This window comes from Cervus elaphus, chromosome 5, assembly GCF_910594005.1.
Source record: "Cervus elaphus chromosome 5, mCerEla1.1, whole genome shotgun sequence".
Lineage (NCBI taxonomy): Eukaryota > Metazoa > Chordata > Mammalia > Artiodactyla > Cervidae > Cervus > Cervus elaphus.
In genome coordinates this window covers 18,110,060-18,129,906 of record NC_057819.1, presented here as the reverse complement: position 1 = coordinate 18,129,906, position 19,847 = coordinate 18,110,060, and the positions used below count along the sequence as shown (strand labels likewise).

Below are 19,847 nucleotides of genomic sequence, written 5' to 3'. Positions count from 1 at the left end.
TTACACAGCTAGTGACTTTTGTAATCTGATTTAACATGGATGACTTCAGGGGATATCTGACTCCAAAATTGAGTGCTAACTTTTGTGAATATGCATTTTTCTGGAGTGAAGGTTCATAGCAGTGAGTAGTTTGACAAATGGGTTTGTGATCTCAAAAAAGAAAAAATCCCTTTTAAGTCCTCTGTAACCCAGTAGATATGCAGTGTTGTTTTTTTTAATCCCTTCTTAAGAAAGATCTTTCTTAATTGAGTCAGGCTCAGTATTAGTAAATAAAAGTCATCATTGGCTGACCTTCTGAACTCTAGGACTTAAGTTACTGAACCATTATTTCTCCTTTATAAATTGTGTAGTCTGTCAGAAAAAATACAGAGAAACATATTTGCTATTTTGATATAAAAACTTTGTTTTATATTGAAATAGTTGATTTAATTTAGCAGGGAAGTTAAGTGATAATTTGGGACAGAATTTAGCAGAGTATTCAACATCTGAAATTCTCTTAAGATTTTTTGGGCTGAGTTGCCTTTTATCCATGTAAGTATTTCATTTGTTAATGCACTTTATCCCCCAAATGAAGCTATTCTTGAACCATCATTAATAGGTCGTGTGTTCAGGGCTGTTTTTCCAGTATGGGAGGATGAATTTGCACTTTTCCTTTGTCTTTTTTTTTTTTTTTTTCTTTTCCTTTGTCTTTTTAAAGGGCCTCTGGTTAGATCTGTGCAAGTAATGGTAATAAATGACAGCTGACATTTATTAACTGCTTCCTATGTAGCAAGCCCTGTGCTAAGGATTTCATCTGTGGTGTGTCTCATCTAATTCTCATAACAGTCTTATGATGTTAGGTTGTCACCATTTTTCGTTAACTTGTTGTTTTGGCTGCACTTCGCAGCATGTAGGAACTTAGAACCCATGCCTCCTGCATTGGAAGGTAGAGTCTTAACCGCTGGACTACCAGGGAAGTCCCTGGGTTATTGCCATTTTTTAGGTTCGTGAATTACTTGCCTCATTTTAGGTCACACCCTAGGTACAGGTTGTAGCAGGAGACTGACTCTGAGTGGAGAACTAGACCACCCTTTGCAGAGTGGGTTACAGGTCCAAGAGAAGGACGATAACTTTGATCTTGAATCTGAGCTCTTTTCATTAGTACCCTGTAGCTGTGAAGAGGCTTGGAAGAGCAGCTGAATGGTACTCAGACCCTGCGAGTACTCAGCAGATACTTGGTGGCTGATTAAGTACACTCATCTTGGATAGAGACCCTTTTTTCTTTCCTAAGTATAGTTATTAGATACTATTGCTTTGTCCCTAGTAGTCTTATAGCTACTAGGGTTCTATAAGGGTTTTAAGTTTTGTAAAACAAATCAAGATTAATTTCAAACACGTAAGGCAGGGTGTCTCAACACTGTTTATTTTTTACATTAGTGTACATGAGAGGTATTATAATTTTCTAAGGACACAAGGGAGTCCTCGGCTAGAGAGAAACATGTAAACTCTAGGAGGGAAACTTTTGTGTCTCTAAGAATGGATTGTGTATTCACTGACCAAAATTTCCTCTTCTCCTGACATTCATCTTCCCAGAGTTTATTATTGTACCTTTTTTGAGGTATATATTTTCTAAAGTTGTTTTTTTTTTTTGCCACACCTCGCAGACTGTGGAGTCTTGAGTTCCCTGACCCGGGATTGAGCACTTGTGTGCTAATCACTGGACTGCCAGGGAATTCCTTCTAAAGCTCATTTTTATTATAAAATAATTCATAAATGCTAATAAGAATGTTGTACAGATTGTCCACCAGCATTTGCTTGAGATTCCTTTTTAAAATTTATTTTTTGCGTGAAATCCTTTTTCAAAAAAAGAAAACAACATTACAGGTAAGGTTGAAGCACTGATCTTATTCCCTCCTTTCAGCAATAATTAAACTACCATGAGTTCAGTGTTTATCATTCTCATGCTCTGCTGTTTAAGTTTTCCCTCACCTCCACACCTCCCTGTTTGACAGCCTGAAATAGGGAATTAAAAATCCAGATGGTCATCATTATTAAAAATTAAAACTGGATAAGTGGGGCTTCCTACCTCTTCCCATGTTTTTACTCTCTGAATTACCAAAGATATTTCTAGAACCCCAAGTACAAGGAACGTGAGCCAGCTGGATTCTTGGCCAATAGCCTGTGAACATGGACTCAGCGTCAAAGCTGCAGGTGACATCTGAGGAGAGGAACAAAATTGAGAACTTTGATTCTTAGTAGCCTTAAGTGGGCCCTTCCTCTGAATTGGAATCTCCAGAGGAGCTTAGAAATCTGCAATATTAAACCGATGGTTCTTAGGTCAGGCAAGTGATTTACCATGTTGATTCTTTTTTTTTTTTTCCATGTTGATTCTTAAACCTATTTTAATTATCAGCATCACCTGGAAAGTGTTTGAAAAGCCCAGGTGTCTGGGTTTCACAGTTAGCTTACCAAATCAGAGTCTTTGTAGGGAGAGTGCAAACAGAACTTTCCAAGTGAGTCAGATAATTGGCCAATTTGGGAAAACCTCGGATGGAGGAGTGCTCAAACTGACTCATTTCACTTCACAGACTTCCCCCAAAGTGCAGTAGGAAGAATAAAACGGACCTTTGTTTGAGATGGATTTTTGGTACTTTGCAGTGGCAGGGGGCAGTCACTACCTGTAGATTGTGATGCTCTGTGCCCCCCTCTCTCGTTTCTGCAGTTGCTGCTCTGTGTGTCTGTGACTTGTCTCCAGCGCAGTGTGATGTCAACTGCTGTTGTGATCCTGATTGCAGCTCCGTGGATTTCAGTGTCTTTTCTGCCTGCTCAATTCCAGTTGTCACGTAAGTTTGTAACATGAAGTTTTGATAGAATTGGACCAAGATTATAAAATTTGGGGACAGAAAGTGAAAACACCCTCAGGCTGAGAAAACCCAAATCAACCCAGGCTGATTTCCTGAATTCTGCATCATTCAGAAGCCATACTGTCGAAATCAATATATTGAAGAGTTATTTCTGTTCAGTTGCTAAGTCGTGTCCAGCTCTTTATTGACTGAGCCACCAGGGAAGCCCTCGTGTCTAACTCTTTTGTGACCCCATGGACTATAGCCCGCCAGGCTCCTCTCTATGTGATTTCCCAGGCAAGAATACTGGAGTGGGTTGCCATTTCCTTCTCCAGCGATCAAACTCCTGCATCGGGCGGATGGGTTCTTTACCACTGAGCCACCTGGGAAGCCTCTGTAGAACAGTATCTATCCCTTATTTGCATCCAGCCAGATGATAGTGCAGGCAAAAGAGAAGTGAGAGTGTACTTTTCACAAAGGTTATAATGAAATCTCTGTGTTCAGAGATTGAATTACGTTTCACTTTGATTTGTAAACAAATAAGGTGTCACATTTTTGTATCTGTGAATTAGTCTCATGTATAGCCTAGGGTGCAAAGTGTAGTTTAATTTTACAGCTTTTGTTGTAGACATTATTTTCTAACAAAAATTAGAAAGGAAAGCTTTGTTTATACCTTTCTAGTAGATGAATCTACCAGGAATTCTCACAGTTCACATTGTGTAGGAGAATAAAGGAAAATGACATTCCCAGTAGATTGCAAGATAAACAGTTTCTTCTGAGTTACCTGGTTCTCGTAATTCTGATTTCAAAGCTCTTTGATAAAATAATAGCACTTAGAAGAAGTTAATTTATTCAGGATGGGACCAATTTATTATTCAGAGATAGCCAATTTAAATTCAGTCTTGTACGAAGTTTTAGCAGTTGAAATTTGATAGGTTGAATGCTTTTTGGAAGTGTGTTTTTCCCATGAGAAACTATTTTATATACCAATGGGAAATCCAGTCTACTTCCGATGTTGTTAAAATGCCTGGAGCATGGGGTGTTGTAGTCAGATTATTTTTCTGGCTACCTGAACTACACTGTGGTTCAGTCTTTGTTGAAAATCATTCTATTTTCCTGCATTAGTAAGTTCCGGGAGCTTGAGAGTGAGATATCTGTTCTGATTTGTGATCATTATTTAGAATGTAGTTCTTTTAAAAAAAAAATAGCCAATACTGTAATTTTAGATATAGACTATTTAGAATGGGGGTCAGCCAACTTTTTCTGTAAAAGGCCACATAATAAACACTTGAAGCTCTGCAGGCTGTGTGGGCTCTGTTGCAGCTTTTCAACTCTGCTATTGTTGAACAAAAGCAGGCATGTAATGAATGAGCGTGACTACATTTCAGTAAAACTTATTTACAAGATTAGGTGTGGTTTGTGGCACCATGGTTTAGAAATTAGAACTGAATTCGTAGTGCCCTCAGGAAAGTTCTTCAGGGTTTTTTTGAGTTAGTTTTGCTTGTGACCTTCTAAGTATGAAGTATAGAAATAATGAAAACTAACAATCCTAGTTAATTGGGTGTTCTTGTTATGTAGATTCCAGTTCATAGAAGATATATTTACATATACTGAACTGTCATAAACTAGTCTTACCTTTCAAAAAATTATAAATTTATCATTAAGATGAGTGGATTAGTGTCTTTTCCCCCTCATTAGATGTAAGCTTCTTGAGAGTAAGAATTATCTCTCTTATATATCATTTATCCCTAGTGCCTAGGATAGCTCCTACCATGTAGTCGGCCTTCATTAAAAGTGAGTTGAATGGATGAATGAATTTCTCTGCTCTACCCTTAACTGACCCTTGAGTATCCCTTTGACTTTCTCTACCGTCGTTCTTTCAGGCAGAAACCCATGTCAGAAACCTAGAGGCTCCCCTGACTTGTGCCTCTTTCTTGCCTTCTCATGGCTAAGCTGTCTTTTACAGTTCACCATGCCTTTGTTGAGCACCTCTCGTGTGCCAGTACCAGGGATTTAAACACAAGTGAGACATGGTCCTGTCTTCAACGAGCTCATTGAATAAGGGAGACAAACGAGTGGATGGCAGTTTCTGCACCAAACACTAGGAGAACTGAGAGGAGTGGCATCTAACCCAGACAGCTGGACTAGGGAGGTCTTTCTAGAAAGATAGCTGAGCTGGGTCCTAAAGGACAGGTGAAGTTGGTCAGCATGGAGTCAGGAAGGGCATTCCTGGCCGAAGGAGCCACATGGCAGATTCCTGGGGCTGAAGGAGTATAGCCTGTTGCCTTAACTGCATGTAGCTCAGCATGGCTGAGGAAGGGTGGAGCCAGAGGAGTGTGGGGAAGGGCAGGGGTCAAGTCCTGAGGGGCCTTGTGTGTATGCTGAGGGGTTTGGATTTTTCCTGGCTTCTTCAGGAGGCTGGGGAGTGAGGGGATCAGATTCCCAATTTAATAAATTCTGCTGCAGCATGGACAGTGGATCCCAGGGACCAGGCCTGGTGGCGGGGAACCAAGAAGGAAGCTATTGCAGATGAGGATTAATAAGTGCCCCTCTCTCACCCAGAAGGCTGTGACGGTGGACTAGAGAGAAATGTACAGATGTGCTGCTGATTCACTGCACAGAATTAGAGAGCTGCTGACTGGAAGGGGTGGGGTCGAGAGTCCCATTCTGCTGACTCTTCCTCCATGATTGCCCTCATTTCTGTCCGTTCCTACTCCCTTCCTCCTCATAAGCTCACGGCTCATCTTGTCACTCCCTTTCTAAAGAACCTTCAAAAACTCTCATTACCTATAGAATCCATAACCTGAATTCACATCCATCCCAGCCTCTCTCACATCTTATTTCCTGGCAACCCCATCTGGAATTCTTCGTCCAACGCAGCTTTGGCACTCTGTTTTCTAAACACCATCAGTACAGTACCCATCCTTGGCCAATGTCATTTTTGCACTTGGATTAGCCTCCCATTCCCTCTCTGTCTGACTCCTCCTCATCTTTTAAGGCCCAGTATGACTCGTAGATTTTCAGTGCTGGATCTTTTCTTATTTATGCTACTCATGGTTTTTCCAAAATACTCTTTATGCCCATGATAACAGCTCATTTTACCGTTAGAACTCTACAGAGCATTTGGAAAAGAGGCCAGATACAAAATAAGTCAATCCCCCAGCAATACCCATCCCAGAAATATAGTGGAAATGGATTCTAATCATAACACCAATAGAAATGTAACATCATAGAATTAAACTTAACTATTCAGAATTTATGTGAAGAAAACTTCAAGATATAATGAGACATAAAACATTTGAATAAATGGAGAGAGATAATCTGTGTAGTGGGATGGGTAGAATCATTACTTACTTATACATTTCAATTTATTATAATGTAATTCCAGTCAGATGCGAGAGGGATAATGTGTCAAAATGATTCTAAAATTCATCTGGAAGAATAAACAGATGAGAACAGCCAAGACATTATTGAATAAGAAAAGCGGTTTAAAACATTTGTAACACTATAATAATGAATATAATGTGTATTAATTAATTATGGATAAGTAGATCATTGAAAGAGAATAGAAAGGCCAAAAGTCAGTTGTGTGTACTGATTTTACACCAGCCAGTTTTCTTAAAGTATTTTTTTCTACTTAAGTATTTAATGTAAATATGGTATTTATTGTAAACATGGTATTTCACATCTGTGGAGTAAAGGTTGGATCATTCAGTAAATGATGCCGGATGATTATTGAAAAACTAACATTAGATTCCTGCTTCATAATGTTACACTGAAGTAAATTACCAACAGGTAGAAGAGTGAAATGTTAAAAAAATTAATGAAAAATATATGTGAATATTATTAATCTTGGGTTAGGGATATGTCTTTCTTCTTTTTGGCCTCACTATACAGCATGTGGGATCTTAGTTTCCCGACCAGGGATCGAATGCATGTCTCCTGCAGTGGAAGTGGGGAGTCTTAACTGCTAGACTGCCAGGGAAGTCCCGGGTAATGTCTTTTAAGATAAACCCAAAGGCAATCTATAAAAGAAAAGGTTGACAACTTCGTTATTTTAAAAAATCAGTTAATCATTACCTCAATTAAAAGAGGAATGATCATAAAAAAACAAAACAAAACTTCTGTGTGGCAAAAAGACACTATAAAACTGAAAGGTTAACAAACTGGGAAGAAATATTTCTACACTCAGAAGAGATTCTTAATATGGGTTCTTATGAGTCAAGAAGACAAACGTTCTCATAAAAATTAATCAACTCATGAAGAAATACCAGTGAGCAATAACCATATGGAAAAATATTTAACCTCACTAGTAAAGGAGAAAATTCAAATTAAAACAATGAGATAACAGGCTTTTGCCCATGAAATTAGCAAATGGTAAAAACTGATAACATGCTGTCTCTTGTTACTACAGTGTTGGTGAGGTTGCATCTTGCCTTTCTGGAAGGCAGTCTGGTAGTAAGTCTCAGAAGCCTCAAATTTTGTACCTACCTTTTGACCCAGCAATTCCATTTCAGGAGATATTGCCTAAGGAAATAACTGGAGACATTAATACAAATGTATGTACAAGGGTATTATTAAAGCATTATATATAATCAGGAGAAATTATAAACAGCCTAAGTCAATGGTAGAGGATTGGTTAAAAAAAGTTGGGACTAGCTTAATAAATTGGTATACAGTGAAACCATATAATATAACAATACAAAAACATTTGATGATATGGGAACTATTGGGCACTCTATATTAAGTGGGAAAAGGCCTTAAAGTGGTATGTAATATGATCTCATTTTTGTTGTATCTCCCTAAACCATGTCTGTATCTATATCAAATTGATTAGGGTTTGTTACGTCTGGGATTGGTTGAAGACTTGACTGTAATTGCAGTTTCTAAGCCCCCAAACTTCCAGATGATGTTACTTTTTCTCATTTTCACATTCATTTATGAACACAGCTTTATTCTAAAGACAAGGAATTTTGGATCCATTCTGGGTACTTATAAACAGTATGAAGTTCTGCAAAATTTTATATAATTGAATATTCCATCAGAGTTTGCAAGGTTCATTTACATCAAAATCATTTCTCATCTGTATTCCATACTTGACAAGATTTCCTTAAAGGTTATTCTAGTTGTCTTAATATTTTCACTTTTAGAGGAGAAAGTTTAAAATGCCGAGCATTTTAACACTGAATAAACTAAATAAAAGTGGATTCAATTCTGACATCACACTTTCATAAATATCCTCCATGTAGTTGTTAACTTAGTACAGTGCAAGCATCTGACAGTTCTAAAATAATCTTGCTAAGATTGTGTGCTTTTGCCTTAAAACTTTGTCTTATTATTTTTTTTAATTTTCAGGGGTGATAGTCACTTTTGTAGTCAAAAAGCAGCTGTCTATTCATTGAATTTTACAGCAGACCCACCTCAGAGAGTATTTAAACTTGTCGACCAGATCAACCCATCTATTTTCTGTGTTCATATTACAAACTGTAAGTATTTGATATTGGTGTACTGTGTAAAACTCTGGAAAGTTTTTTCTTTTAAAAGTTGTTTTATGGAAAAATGTCACATCAAGTTAGATTTAAAACAGTTATTCTATGGTTTGGCTAGAGGTTATCCTGAGGCCATTCCACAGACAACTGCAAGTAACTATAAACCTGTGGCCATGCACATTTTCTTTAATTGTGCTTTTGTCGTTTTCTTTTGAATTCTCGTGCTTTATTTCTCATATTTTATTTCAAAGGTGTTTATAAAAGGTAGACATGCCTAAGAATCTAGATTTATTTGGGGGGTGTGTGTGCGTGTGCATTTCCTCTTGATTTAATGGTTGAGAGTCAGGTTCAGCTTTGGTTTCAATTTCCTTTTTTCTCTTTTATTTTTACTAAGGGTATTTGCATGAAAACAGGATCTTTATTTTTATCTGAGCATTTAGCTCAATTAGATGTCTAGTTCCAAAGTATAAAACATTATCAAGATCAGAGACACATTCATGGTTTTATCAATAAAACTATCATCTTTTCAGAATGTCTTTATATTTTGGTTTTGTCCCCTTGCACTTGAAAATTTAGGTGGATGCTCTATGGTTTGTAATCTGCAGTAATGGCTGGTCAATCACTGTAACAGGCCCAGTGAACATAACCAGCCTGTTCCCTCCTCCTCCCACCTCTCACGTACAGAGCATATTATCATCCTGGGCTTCGGAGGTGGCTGTGTGAGGGTAGAAAAAGGATCTTTCATTCCCCTAGCCATCTGGAGAGAGTTGCCCCTGAGAGGTTTATACAGTTTATGAGTCCATGGACTGGAGAAAGAGATTGATTATTATTGGCTTCTGTTGTGCTGTTTACCCGCAGACCTTAGAAAACTCTTGCTTCCACAGTAGAGAAAAAGGCCATGCCTGGGGAGTCTATTTAATAAGAATCAAGAAATCTTGGGGGAAGTGAATATTTAGAGACATTTTAATTTTTTCACAGCAGCCTTTCACAGTAGCCTTATTGCTACTAAAGACTGTTTCCTAAATACTATGTATACTGTATATGCTATACATATTATACTTTATATTGATTTAAAATATAAAATACTTTTTCTAAAAACAGATAAACCTGCATTATCCTTTATTAATCCAGAAGTGACTGATGAAAGCAGTTTTGATAAATTGATGAAAACACCTGATGGTTTTTCACTAAATCCAGAATCAGATGTTTCAACCAGACTGGATGCTCCCCAAACTGCAAAATATGAGGTGAGCCAGGAACTTAAGTCCACTCACCCTGTCATAAATATTTTGTCTTTATAAGTATGTTCCCAGTAAGCTAGCTTCCCTGAGACACAGAATTGATATTATAAACCAAACAACAATGTTTGTGCCCATAGATCAAAAATGAAAATTAAAATTGAGTAGTTGAATTCTGACATAGAGTACTGAGGCATATATCCTCTGGTAAGCTTTCATTTGTCTCTGCAGAATTTTTTCTTCTCTACCTCAAAAGATGCAGCAAAGTGCTTGAGAGATGCTGGAAACAGAGTGGATGGGCTGGAGGCCGGTTCCTCTTCTCAGAGTTGTGTGTAGCTTTACAGACTTTGGGAAGATGTGTGGTATTTGTTATCCATTCCTTCATAAACCTTTAAATATGTTATGTGTTAACTTTGACTAAGTGTCATAATTTTTGGAAGCATCTTTTTAAAAGAGAAGTATAAAACAATCTATGCTAGTTCTAAAAGTTGAAGGTATAGAAGTACATAAGTAAAAATGGAAAGGTCCCCATCTCCAATTAAAACTAAAGCACACTGCAAGGAAATTCCCTGGTGGTCCAGTGGTTGGGTCTCCACGTTTCCACTGCAGATGGCCCAAGTTCAGTCCCTGGTCGGGGAAATAATATCCTGTAAGTCATGTGGCTTGGCCAAAAAAAAATAAACAGTGCACACTGAAAATCACTGTTAACAGATGGGTGTATATTCCTGGTTTTTTAATGCATCTACTAAAATACATGTATAATACTGTGCAGAAATGAAATTTCTAGTTATCCACATTGTGCTATAAATTTCCTTTTTTATTCATGATCAATTTTGTGCATCTTCCCATGTCACTATAGAAATGGCCATTTCTGGAGCATTTCCCACCTGCCAGGCACTGGGCAGATCTCTTCAGATCTCACTGTACACAATCCTGGGAAGGATGCTTAACTTTAAGTGAAGTCCCCATTTAAGTGATGAGGAAAACATAGGTATAGGAAGGAGCTAGTGTTGGAGCTGCATTTTGCTGATACAGAGTATTCCTTCCAGGGATGTGTCATTATTTATTAGTGAGCCATTCCACTATCTAATAGACATTTGTTTCAAGTTTTTCTATTATAAATAATCCACAATAAATGTTCTTATAGATTTTTTTTTGTCTGATTAAATCCATAGGGTATGTTCCTATAAATGGATTAACTTGGTCAAAATGAATGGAAATTTAAAATAACAATACCAGCTTGCCCTCCAGAAAGACTGCAGGGGTTTATCCTCCCAGCTCTAGTGAAGGAGAAGGCTTATTCCCTGCTTGCTGGCACCTGTGTCAGCCTCTTAGCTACCCTTCCAGTGGGATAGAAGTAGAATAGCCTAGAATAAAAAAGCCTGCAAATTCTGTAACATGCATACACAGAAACACACAGCCTTAAAAGGAAAAGGGTGGGACAGCTAGATGTTTGCTCCCTGTGGGCAGGGACCACATCTGTTTTTTAATCATCCCTGCAGAGCTGCCTGTCACGTAGTAGCTGTGTAGTGAGTGTTGAACAGATGCCTTAGTAGCACCCTGACAGCTGTTGGTTGTTCTGTTTGCAGTATGGGGTTCATCTGCAGACTTCAGATTCATTTTTGAGATTTCCTTCTCCCCTTACATCATCTCTGTGCACTGATAATAACCCTGCAGGTAAGAGAGTTGGCATTTTTCTTTTTCTCTGCAAACAGAGTTTGCTCTTAGTTTAAATTTATAACAATCATAATAAACAAACTTTGTAACTAGAAACAGAGTCTTAGAGTTGAAAAACACTTCAAAGGTTATATAGTTCAGCCCCTCCCCCTCACCCCTGCCCCGTGCCAAAATCTTTTCTGCCACCTGTGGTCACTGCTTGAGCATTTGTAGTGATGGGGAACTCACTACCTGCAACCAGCCCACTCAGTTGTTTAACTCTTGAGGTTGTTGGAAAGTTCTTTTGTCACTGGGGCGAAAGTTTGTCAATAGCTAACATTGATTGTGTGCTGGGTGTTGTGTTAAGCGCTTGCATGTGTTTTTCCCATTGATCCTCATGATGATCCTCTCAGGGAGGGTTATCTTCATTTTTTAGATGAGGAAACTGAGAAAATGAGTTCAGTTTCTTACTCAGGCAGTGGTGAGCAGGGATGCAACCCACGCAGCTGCCTCCCATGGGTCCTCCTCCTTCAGGAGCATCGTAGACTCTGTGGAGTAACCGCTCTTGGCAGCAGAAGGCAATAGGCCTGGCTCTCCCGTCCTTAGCCAGCCTCACTATGCAGAAGCCCGCTAAGCTGTGGATGATAGCATGTGGCCTAAGGAAGCAACACTTGCTACATGAAGGAAAATGTGTTCTGTTGAAGAGGCTTAACCTTGCTCACACAGTAGGAGCAGTGTAATTTAGAACCAAACTGAGATACCATTTCCACCTAATGGATCGTAAAGTGTAAAGAAATTTAATGCTGTGGAGAAGTAGGCACTTGTCTGTATCGCTGGTGGGACTGAAAATTGGTACAGTCTTGGTGAAGGGCACTTGGGCAACACACATCAAAATTGCAGACAGATATGCCCTTTAACTTAGCTGTTCTACTTCTAGAAGTTGGTCCTACAGAAACTCTGGCCCACATGCAAAATGATAGATTTCAGCATTTTTAGAGCAAAACTGGAGACAACTTCCATTAGTGGGGAACTGGTTGGATAGATTATGGTGTGTCTGTAATAGAATACGAGTTATCCTTAAAAAGAGGAGGAGGAACCTCTTGATACTGAGATAGACTGAACTCCAAGATACATTGCTCAGTGAAAAAGACAAAGGGCAGAATATATGTTATGAGTTTGTTTCCAAAAGGGGAAAGAAATACTTAAAAAAAAAAGTGGGTGTGTATACACACACAGACACAGACACACACACACACTTTCTGAAAATATCATAGGATATTTCCAGAAAGATACACAAGAAACTTCATGCAGACTCACTCTGGGGAAGAGGACTGGTGGTTGCTGGGGGCTAGGGGTTGGAGGGAGACAACTCCTCAAATCTTTTTCTGAATTTTGAATCATGTGACTGTATTACATATTTGAAAAATAATTTTTTATACCCTATCTGAAGCATATTGTATATATGTCATAACTTTGCAGTTTTACTTAGATTATAATTTCTTAGTTAGAAATTTTTCTTCTTTTTGTTTTTTCCTTTTCCCTTGGGAATATTATGATTTCCAGCATTTCTGGTTAACCAAGCTGTTAAGTGCACCAGGAGGATAAATTTGGAACGGTGTGAAGAAATGGAAACCCTGAGCATGGCTTATTACAGCAGCCCTAAAATTTTGAGGGTAAGAATTATTTTGAGGTAAAACTTGATTCATTGGGTTTATTTTCTGTTCTTCGTACCCTTTTAAAATATGACAAGTAGAGAATCATTTCAGTACATGATTGACACTCAGAATTTTTCTTCTCCAGTTCTTTGGTGTACTGATACCAAAGATACTGAAAGAATCACTTAAAATTTTATTTTTATATAGTTAACTCATAATTTGCTTTCATTTTTTTCTTTTTTGCATTCATTCATTTTGATGGTAACCACTAATGTCTGTCTCCTGAATTAAAAAAAACCTTTATTAATAACCAAAACTTTCAGAATTATAAAAACATCTAATGTCTGTCACAGAAATGATCATACTAGCACCAAAAAGTTATATTTCTGATTGGCAGATAAAATAAATACCCAGGAAAGGACAGGAAATAGGTTTGCTGGAGAAAGAGAAGCGGCCCTTTATTCCTGGTTGTGGTGACTGAAGCCTGAACTGAATAGATGAGAGAGGCCACTGGCCCACTTGGTGGGTGACATGGAGGGTCGCAGGGGAGAAGACATTTTTCAGTGATTAAAAATCATATGATTATTGTGAAAGCCCCCATCCCCTTCTGATTTCCTTCTACTGAGAGGGGAGTGTGGTGATGGCGGTGGGGGATGGGGGTGTTCCATGGCATCTGTATTCATCAACTTCACTTTTCAGAATCAAGTTTAATCTTTTTCTCTTCCCACCCTTTCCCTCTTTCTTTCCTCGAAGTCAGCCATCTACGCCTGTGAATCCTTCCAGTTTATGTGACCCCTCACAGTTGTCCTGTAAACAGTCCCGCAGGCATGCAGGCACAATTCTCTTTCATCTCAGAGCGCCCACCCCCAGACATGTCTACTCAACCCCCTCCCCAAAAGCTCCCATTGGCCTAATAGGGCATCTTGCAGTTGGAGAAGTGGGATTGGGGGTGTAGGGACAGGAATGGAGGGCGGCAGAGCCCTTCAGGAAGAGAGCTCTGGCCATGCTGCGGGGTCAGGAGCTTGGTCTCCAGGGGGCTCGGGCTGGAGACAGGAAGACCAGGAGACTGTGGCGCCACCTGGGCAGGGGATGGTGGCCTTCCCATGAGGACAGGCACAGCACAAGTGACCAGAAGGAGGGGAGCTGTGTCTTCTCCACAGTGTTATGTCACTGATGACCATGTGAAAAATACTGAATAATTGCACTGAAGCATGGAGGCTTCCTGGGACACCCTCTGCTGGGCTGTGTTATTGAGCTCCCAATCTGAAGGAAATGAATATAGAAGGAAAATGTGAAGTTACCTCTTTTATGATGACACAGATACAAAAATATATAGGTGGCAGACCTTGATTAAGGAAATTCTGTTTTTCTCTTTAATAAGAGGAATATGCCCTTTAATGCACCATCTGAAAAAGCAATAACAGTGCTTCTTTTTGTTGTACATAACAAAATTTGTTGTTCTTTTTTATTTAGGTGCCTGGTTCAGGAATAGAGGTAAGAATACTTTATGGACTTATTGTCTTACCTTAGAGCCCTTTGAAATAAATACACTTACAGCTGGAAGGGTACCTTACTGCAAGTAACAAAAACATTTGCCAAAAGCAAACAGAAATGAAATAGAGAAATTCCTTAGTAGACCATTCTTTTAATTATCGCGAAAGGGTCAGACTTTCAAATTCCTTTATTTTTTGTAGTCCACACTTGTTCATGTTTAAATGGCCTAGGTGTCTTGACTGACAAGGGGTGTGATTGGCCTCTGTGCTTTTGGGGCATCCCTTGATATCTTCTTGGCCTCTTGTCAGGAGGGCTGGCTAGCTCCGGATACTGTCTGTCCAGTGTAGAAGATAGAAATCTTGTGCCCAGTGAACATACACACCTGTGTAAGAGATGAGCACTGTCAGTATAGCTTCCAGGTTGAGTTGCAGGTAGGTTCTAGTCAAAGCCATGGCCCCAGCCCAGTGGCCCTGGAGAGTCGTGGTCTTGAGGCTGTGGTCTCTTTGCAGCTGTGTCAGAGAGAAAGATGGTGGGGTTCTTGTTCTTGGGGTTGTACCCTGCTCCTCCCTGTGAATTCCACAGTCCCCAAGGAGGCCAAGGCATTGACCTTGTCATCAGATCCCAGAGCCTGTGGAATTGGTTGGCCTTGGTTCAGAACTCAGCTTTGCTGTTGTTTTCTCATATGGCACCTGCCTCAGTCTCCCAGTTGCAAGTGGGTGGATGGAAGGTGTCTGCCCTAGAGGCTTGACGTAAGGCTGGAGGGAGAGAATGCATGTGATGTGAGGCCCGGCTCTGAGTAAGGCGTCTGTTGCTCAGGAAGCACTGCAGACCACGGTACTTGCTGTGACTGAGTTCATTATGTCTCTGGACACAAACATGTGAGGTAGACGTTTGGAAAGGGATAGTCGTCTGACCTTGGACTCCACACTACTGTGTGTGGCCCTGGATTTCCTCCTCTGTGAAGGCACTTTCAAACTTATTTTAGTTACCAACTGTGCTTCTTCAAGTGAAATCTTAAGCAGAGCCTACCTAGTATGTAATACGAATTGAATCCAAAGTACCTGGTTGGAGCAGAGGTGGGGTCAGAAACCCTTTACCTGCCCAACTTCCCCATCTTTCTCCTTTCTGGTCACTTGTGAGGAACACAACAACTCCCAGGGACCCAGTTTGAGAGTCATATAATAGACTAGCTCTCGAATACCTCTGATCACTAAGAAAGTACTTTAAAAAAATTATATTTTTAAATTTTTGGCTGTGCTGGGTCTTCATTGCCTTACATGGGCTTTCTCTAGTTGCAGCAAGCAGGAACTACTCTATAGTTGTGGTGCGGAGGGCTTCTCATTGCAGTGGCTTCTCATTGCGGCTCCTGGGCTCTAGAGCATGGGCCCAAGGGTTGCGGTGCATGGGCTTAGTTGCCCCATGGCATTTGGGATCTTCCTGGACCAGGGATTGAACCGTGTCCCCTGTATTGGCAGGCAGAGTCTGCCAGGGAAGTCCTAAAGAGTGCATTTATTTTATACCATTCAAAGTTGGACTGTCTGTGGGGACAGCTGACCTGTCCGCCATATACTGTTGGTACTAAGGCGTGCCTGGAAGGTATTGGGCCCTTCATGGGTTGGGTGTTAATTGAATGACTAAGGACTGGTTCAGTCAAGTAGGGAAGACCTATTGTGAGGAATATTGGGACTTGACTCAAAGGCACATACTGTGTGCCAAGTGCTGCTCCAAGTGCTCTGCGTGTCTGCAGTCCTTTAGTTGTCTCAGTGATCCTAGGAGGCAGGTCCTGTTGTTGGCACTCTGGCACATGGGTCACAGAGAGATGAATTGGTTTGCTCGAGGCTACACAGCGGGGGAGTACAGAGCTGGGATGAGAAGCCATGCTGTCTGGCTCCAGAGACCTTATTCTTAGTGATGACTGGACCAGCTCTACTGTGTGCCAAGCCCCAAGTTAGAAGTTTTGCACACATTCTCTCTCTGTATCCTGTGGCCACACAGTCAAGCCATGGCAGTCTAGGACTTCCAGCTCAGATCTGTGTGGCATCAAAACTCCGAAGGATGTCATCTAATATCAGGGATGTGTCTAAAAAAAATTTTTTTTTAATGCAGCTTCCAAAGTCTCTTAGAGGATCAGGAATATAAAAGTTGGATCAAGTCTTCCCACTAATCGAAGCTCATTGTGATTGCTTGGAATTGTTGTCAGTATTTATTGAACCATCAACAAAAGATTGTCACGGCCCTGTAGTTTTGTTGTTAAGTGGGCTTTTGTTCTTTGCCAGTGGTTAGTTTGGGAATGGGATATGACTGAATAGGACATTCAGGAAACCAGAGCAGCCCTACCATTTTCATTCTTGTGACTGAATGCACGGTGATAGCCTAGCGCAGTTCTTGTCGCTTACATTCCTCCCTCAGTCTTTACAAAGCTAGTTTAAACTGAGCCCTTCACTTTCTGCCAGTCACACCCACATGCCTCGGGGATGGCTTCATCAGAGACTGGTATGGAAAGGTGTGCGCTTGTTTGGAACACAGTATATTATTGCTGAGTCAGGGCATTTCAGATAAAGGAATCTAGGGTTATCTTTTGATGACTTCCTTAAGAGCTAATTACTCTATAGCTAATTACCTGGTAGCGTGGAGCTCCTGTTATGCAGAGGACTTTCTTTGTAGTGACTGGAGTTGCCAACCTGCAACTCTGTCGCATGACAGATCCTCTTTGCTTTTGAACGATATCATGTTCTTGCATTTGACTATCAAGGGACAGTTGCAGGTCTTCTTGCTAATGGGAACAGACACATAAGAACTACTTGTTTATCTATAAAATGACAGCTTAAATACTTAGTAATTTTGAATTAAAAACAGCATAGTACATGGTTGAGGGCAAAGTTCAAAGCAATATAAACAAACGGATACAAGTTAGGTTCCTTCCTTAACTGTGGTTTCTAAGAGCAGATATTTAGAGCAAACATTAGACTTGTTCTCATGGTACAAAGAGGCCAAAATATCTACAGGGTCAAGCCATTGAAAGATTGCTTGGTGCTCTGTCACTCCACTGGCGATGGGCATAAGTGAAAAATATCCTTTAATAGCGTTGATCTAACCAATGTTTCTTGATTCTGCTTAAAAAATTTGTTTCTGTTTTTCTTCCTCATGATCCCACCACGAGTATGTATGTGTATAAGGGTGTGTGTAAAAGTTGTGTATAAGTTGGGTCAAGTATATATTCAGAGAGGTTGTGGGGGTTTAGGAGGATGGTTTCTGGGACCATATGAAGAATGTGCCCGTGCATGTATAGAGCAAGTGCATTTATCAGTAGGAGCTGTAGTTTGGAGGTGAGAGTGTATGTGTGCCTTTGATGGTATGATGGGAGGTGTGTGTGTGTGTTTGGGATATAATTCACTTACCATAAAACTTACTATTTTAAAGTGTACAATTCAATGGGTTTTGGTGTATTCGCAAGGTTATGCAGTTATCACCATTATCTAATTCCAGAACATTCTCACCACCCCAAAAAGAAACCCTGTGCTCATTAGCTATCACTTTTCATTCTACCCCAGCTTTCTCCCCCTGCCCCTGGCAACCACTGTATATACTTTGTGTCTGTGTGGATTTGGCTATTCTGGACATTTCATACAGATGAGATCACATAGTACGTGGTCCTTTGTGTCTGGCTTCTTTCACTTAGCACCGTGTTCTCAGGCTTCATCTATGTTGTTGCGTGTGTTAGTGCTTCATTCATTTTTACGGATGATTCTTTTTATGGACGATATCCTTTTGTAGGGATAGACCACATTTTATTTATTCATTCATCAGTTGATGGACATTTGGGTAATTTTCAGTTTGGGGCCATTATGAATGCTGCTCTGAACGTCTGTGTACATGTTTTTGTGTGAACATGTTTTCAGGGGTAATCACTTAACATTTTGGTTATATCCATCTCAGATATTTTCTGTGTGAATGTGTGCATGTATTTACATATAAATACATACCTGTGTTTTTGCAAGTGTGGAATTCTAGTGTGCATATTGTTCTATAGTGTGTGTTTCCCTCCTCGGCAGTGTACCTGTGGAGGTGAGTTTCACGTTTACACTGTTTTTACCCGTTAACTTCCTCTGTTCCAGTGTGTGTTCAGTAACCCAGGACTTGACTTTGCAGGTCCCTGTCACGGTTCAGTCCATCGTCATCCGGTCTCTAAATAAAACACTAACCCGACTGGAAGACACAGCAGTACTGAGGGTATCAAAGCCGGGTGTTGTTGAGGCGGGGCATATTGAAATCTGCACTAACGTCGTTCTTGAGGTAGGTGCCCAGTTTGGCTTTGAAAGTTCACTCTGTCTGTGGCCGGCTCAAGCCGGGTGTGGTCCTGAGGGGTAACTGGCCACCCTCTGGCCCATCCAATGGTATTGCTTTTCTTGTCTTGGCCTCCTGCTTGCCTTTATCCTGTCTCATCAGAGGTCACTTCTTTGTCCTTGAAGTAATCACCTGTGATTTTCTCCACAAACCTAGTAACTTATAAGAATACATCATAATTTGTTGTCACTGCTGTTGTTTTAACACATTTATCTGCAGAGATAGGCTGCTTACATTCTGCCCAGGCCAGCTGACTTGTACCTTCTGTGATTGGGCACAGAAAGGCTCAGATGCCCCTGTCAGTGGGGGCTGATGCTGAGCTAATACCTCCCATAATCTGGTTGGACAGGAGAGACACGCTTCTCTCTCTGCATGAGAAGTGGGAAGGGATAGCCTCCTAGATGTATATTTTTTTAATGTGAGTTATTAATACAGCTACGGAAACATATTGGGAACAGATGTATCTGAAATATCCTTTTGTTTTTAGGTGACGTACAGCCTTACATATACAGATGCAGGTGAGGTAATAAAAGCTGATCTCTTTCTTCTTCTGGGAGCAGTGAGCAGTGTAATGGTTCCACTCCAGCAAAAGTTTGAAATTTATTTTATTCAGGTAAGTTTGATAAGTTTTCATATAAGTATCAATAATTGCCAAGTATAAAGAAATCATGAATTAGTGAAAAAAAAAATCTCAAATTAGAAGTATTACTACAACCATTTTTTCGGAACAAAGGGCTCACATATAGCCTGTGGAAGCTTGTCACAAAATCCAGCCAGAGTCCTTGTGTCTTTTCCACTTGGGAATAAGCTTCTCCTCCCTGTGAGCTTGTTCTTATATAGCATGATGTACTCCTACACTCCGCAGATATATTTATAGTTCTGAGTAGGGGGAGAAATCCTTTCATTGGTTGGTAATCCCAGATTTCATTATGAAAACCATTTCATTTTCCCTTTGCCATTTCCTTATTAAAGTGAGAATTACTTGGAGGCATTTCTGCACTGTCTTTCAGCAAAACGCAAAGCCAGTTCCTCTCAGTGGAAACCCTGGTTATGTGGTGGGGCTCCCATTAGTTGCCGGATTCCAGCCTCAGAAGGGATATCCTTTTGGCTCTGTAGAGAAGCCTCATTTCCCTGTCCGCGTGTGTGGGC

The 19,847-nt window shown here is 40.2% G+C and overlaps 1 protein-coding gene across 6 annotated transcripts in view; it reads left to right on the top strand.

Moving 5' to 3' along the window:
• The window catches only part of TCTN1 (tectonic family member 1), a 44,621-nt gene that overhangs the window by 18,592 nt on the left and 6,182 nt on the right, over positions 1-19,847 (top strand). For 4 of the 6 annotated variants that reach the window (XM_043901862.1, XM_043901859.1, XM_043901857.1 and 1 more), the window contains exons 2-10: positions 2,702-2,822; positions 8,178-8,308; positions 9,413-9,558; positions 11,139-11,226; positions 12,769-12,878; positions 14,334-14,354; positions 18,504-18,647; positions 19,186-19,311; positions 19,709-19,794. In XM_043901862.1, coding sequence (XP_043757797.1) covers positions 9,475-9,558; positions 11,139-11,226; positions 12,769-12,878; positions 14,334-14,354; positions 18,504-18,647; positions 19,186-19,311; positions 19,709-19,794 — 659 coding nt within the window. In that variant the 5' untranslated portion in view covers positions 2,702-2,822; positions 8,178-8,308; positions 9,413-9,474. The remainder of the gene's footprint in view (positions 1-2,701; positions 2,823-8,177; positions 8,309-9,412; positions 9,559-11,138; positions 11,227-12,768; positions 12,879-14,333; positions 14,355-18,503; positions 18,648-19,185; positions 19,312-19,708; positions 19,795-19,847) is intronic. The other 2 variants (XM_043901858.1, XM_043901860.1) reach the window with 2 other exon arrangements.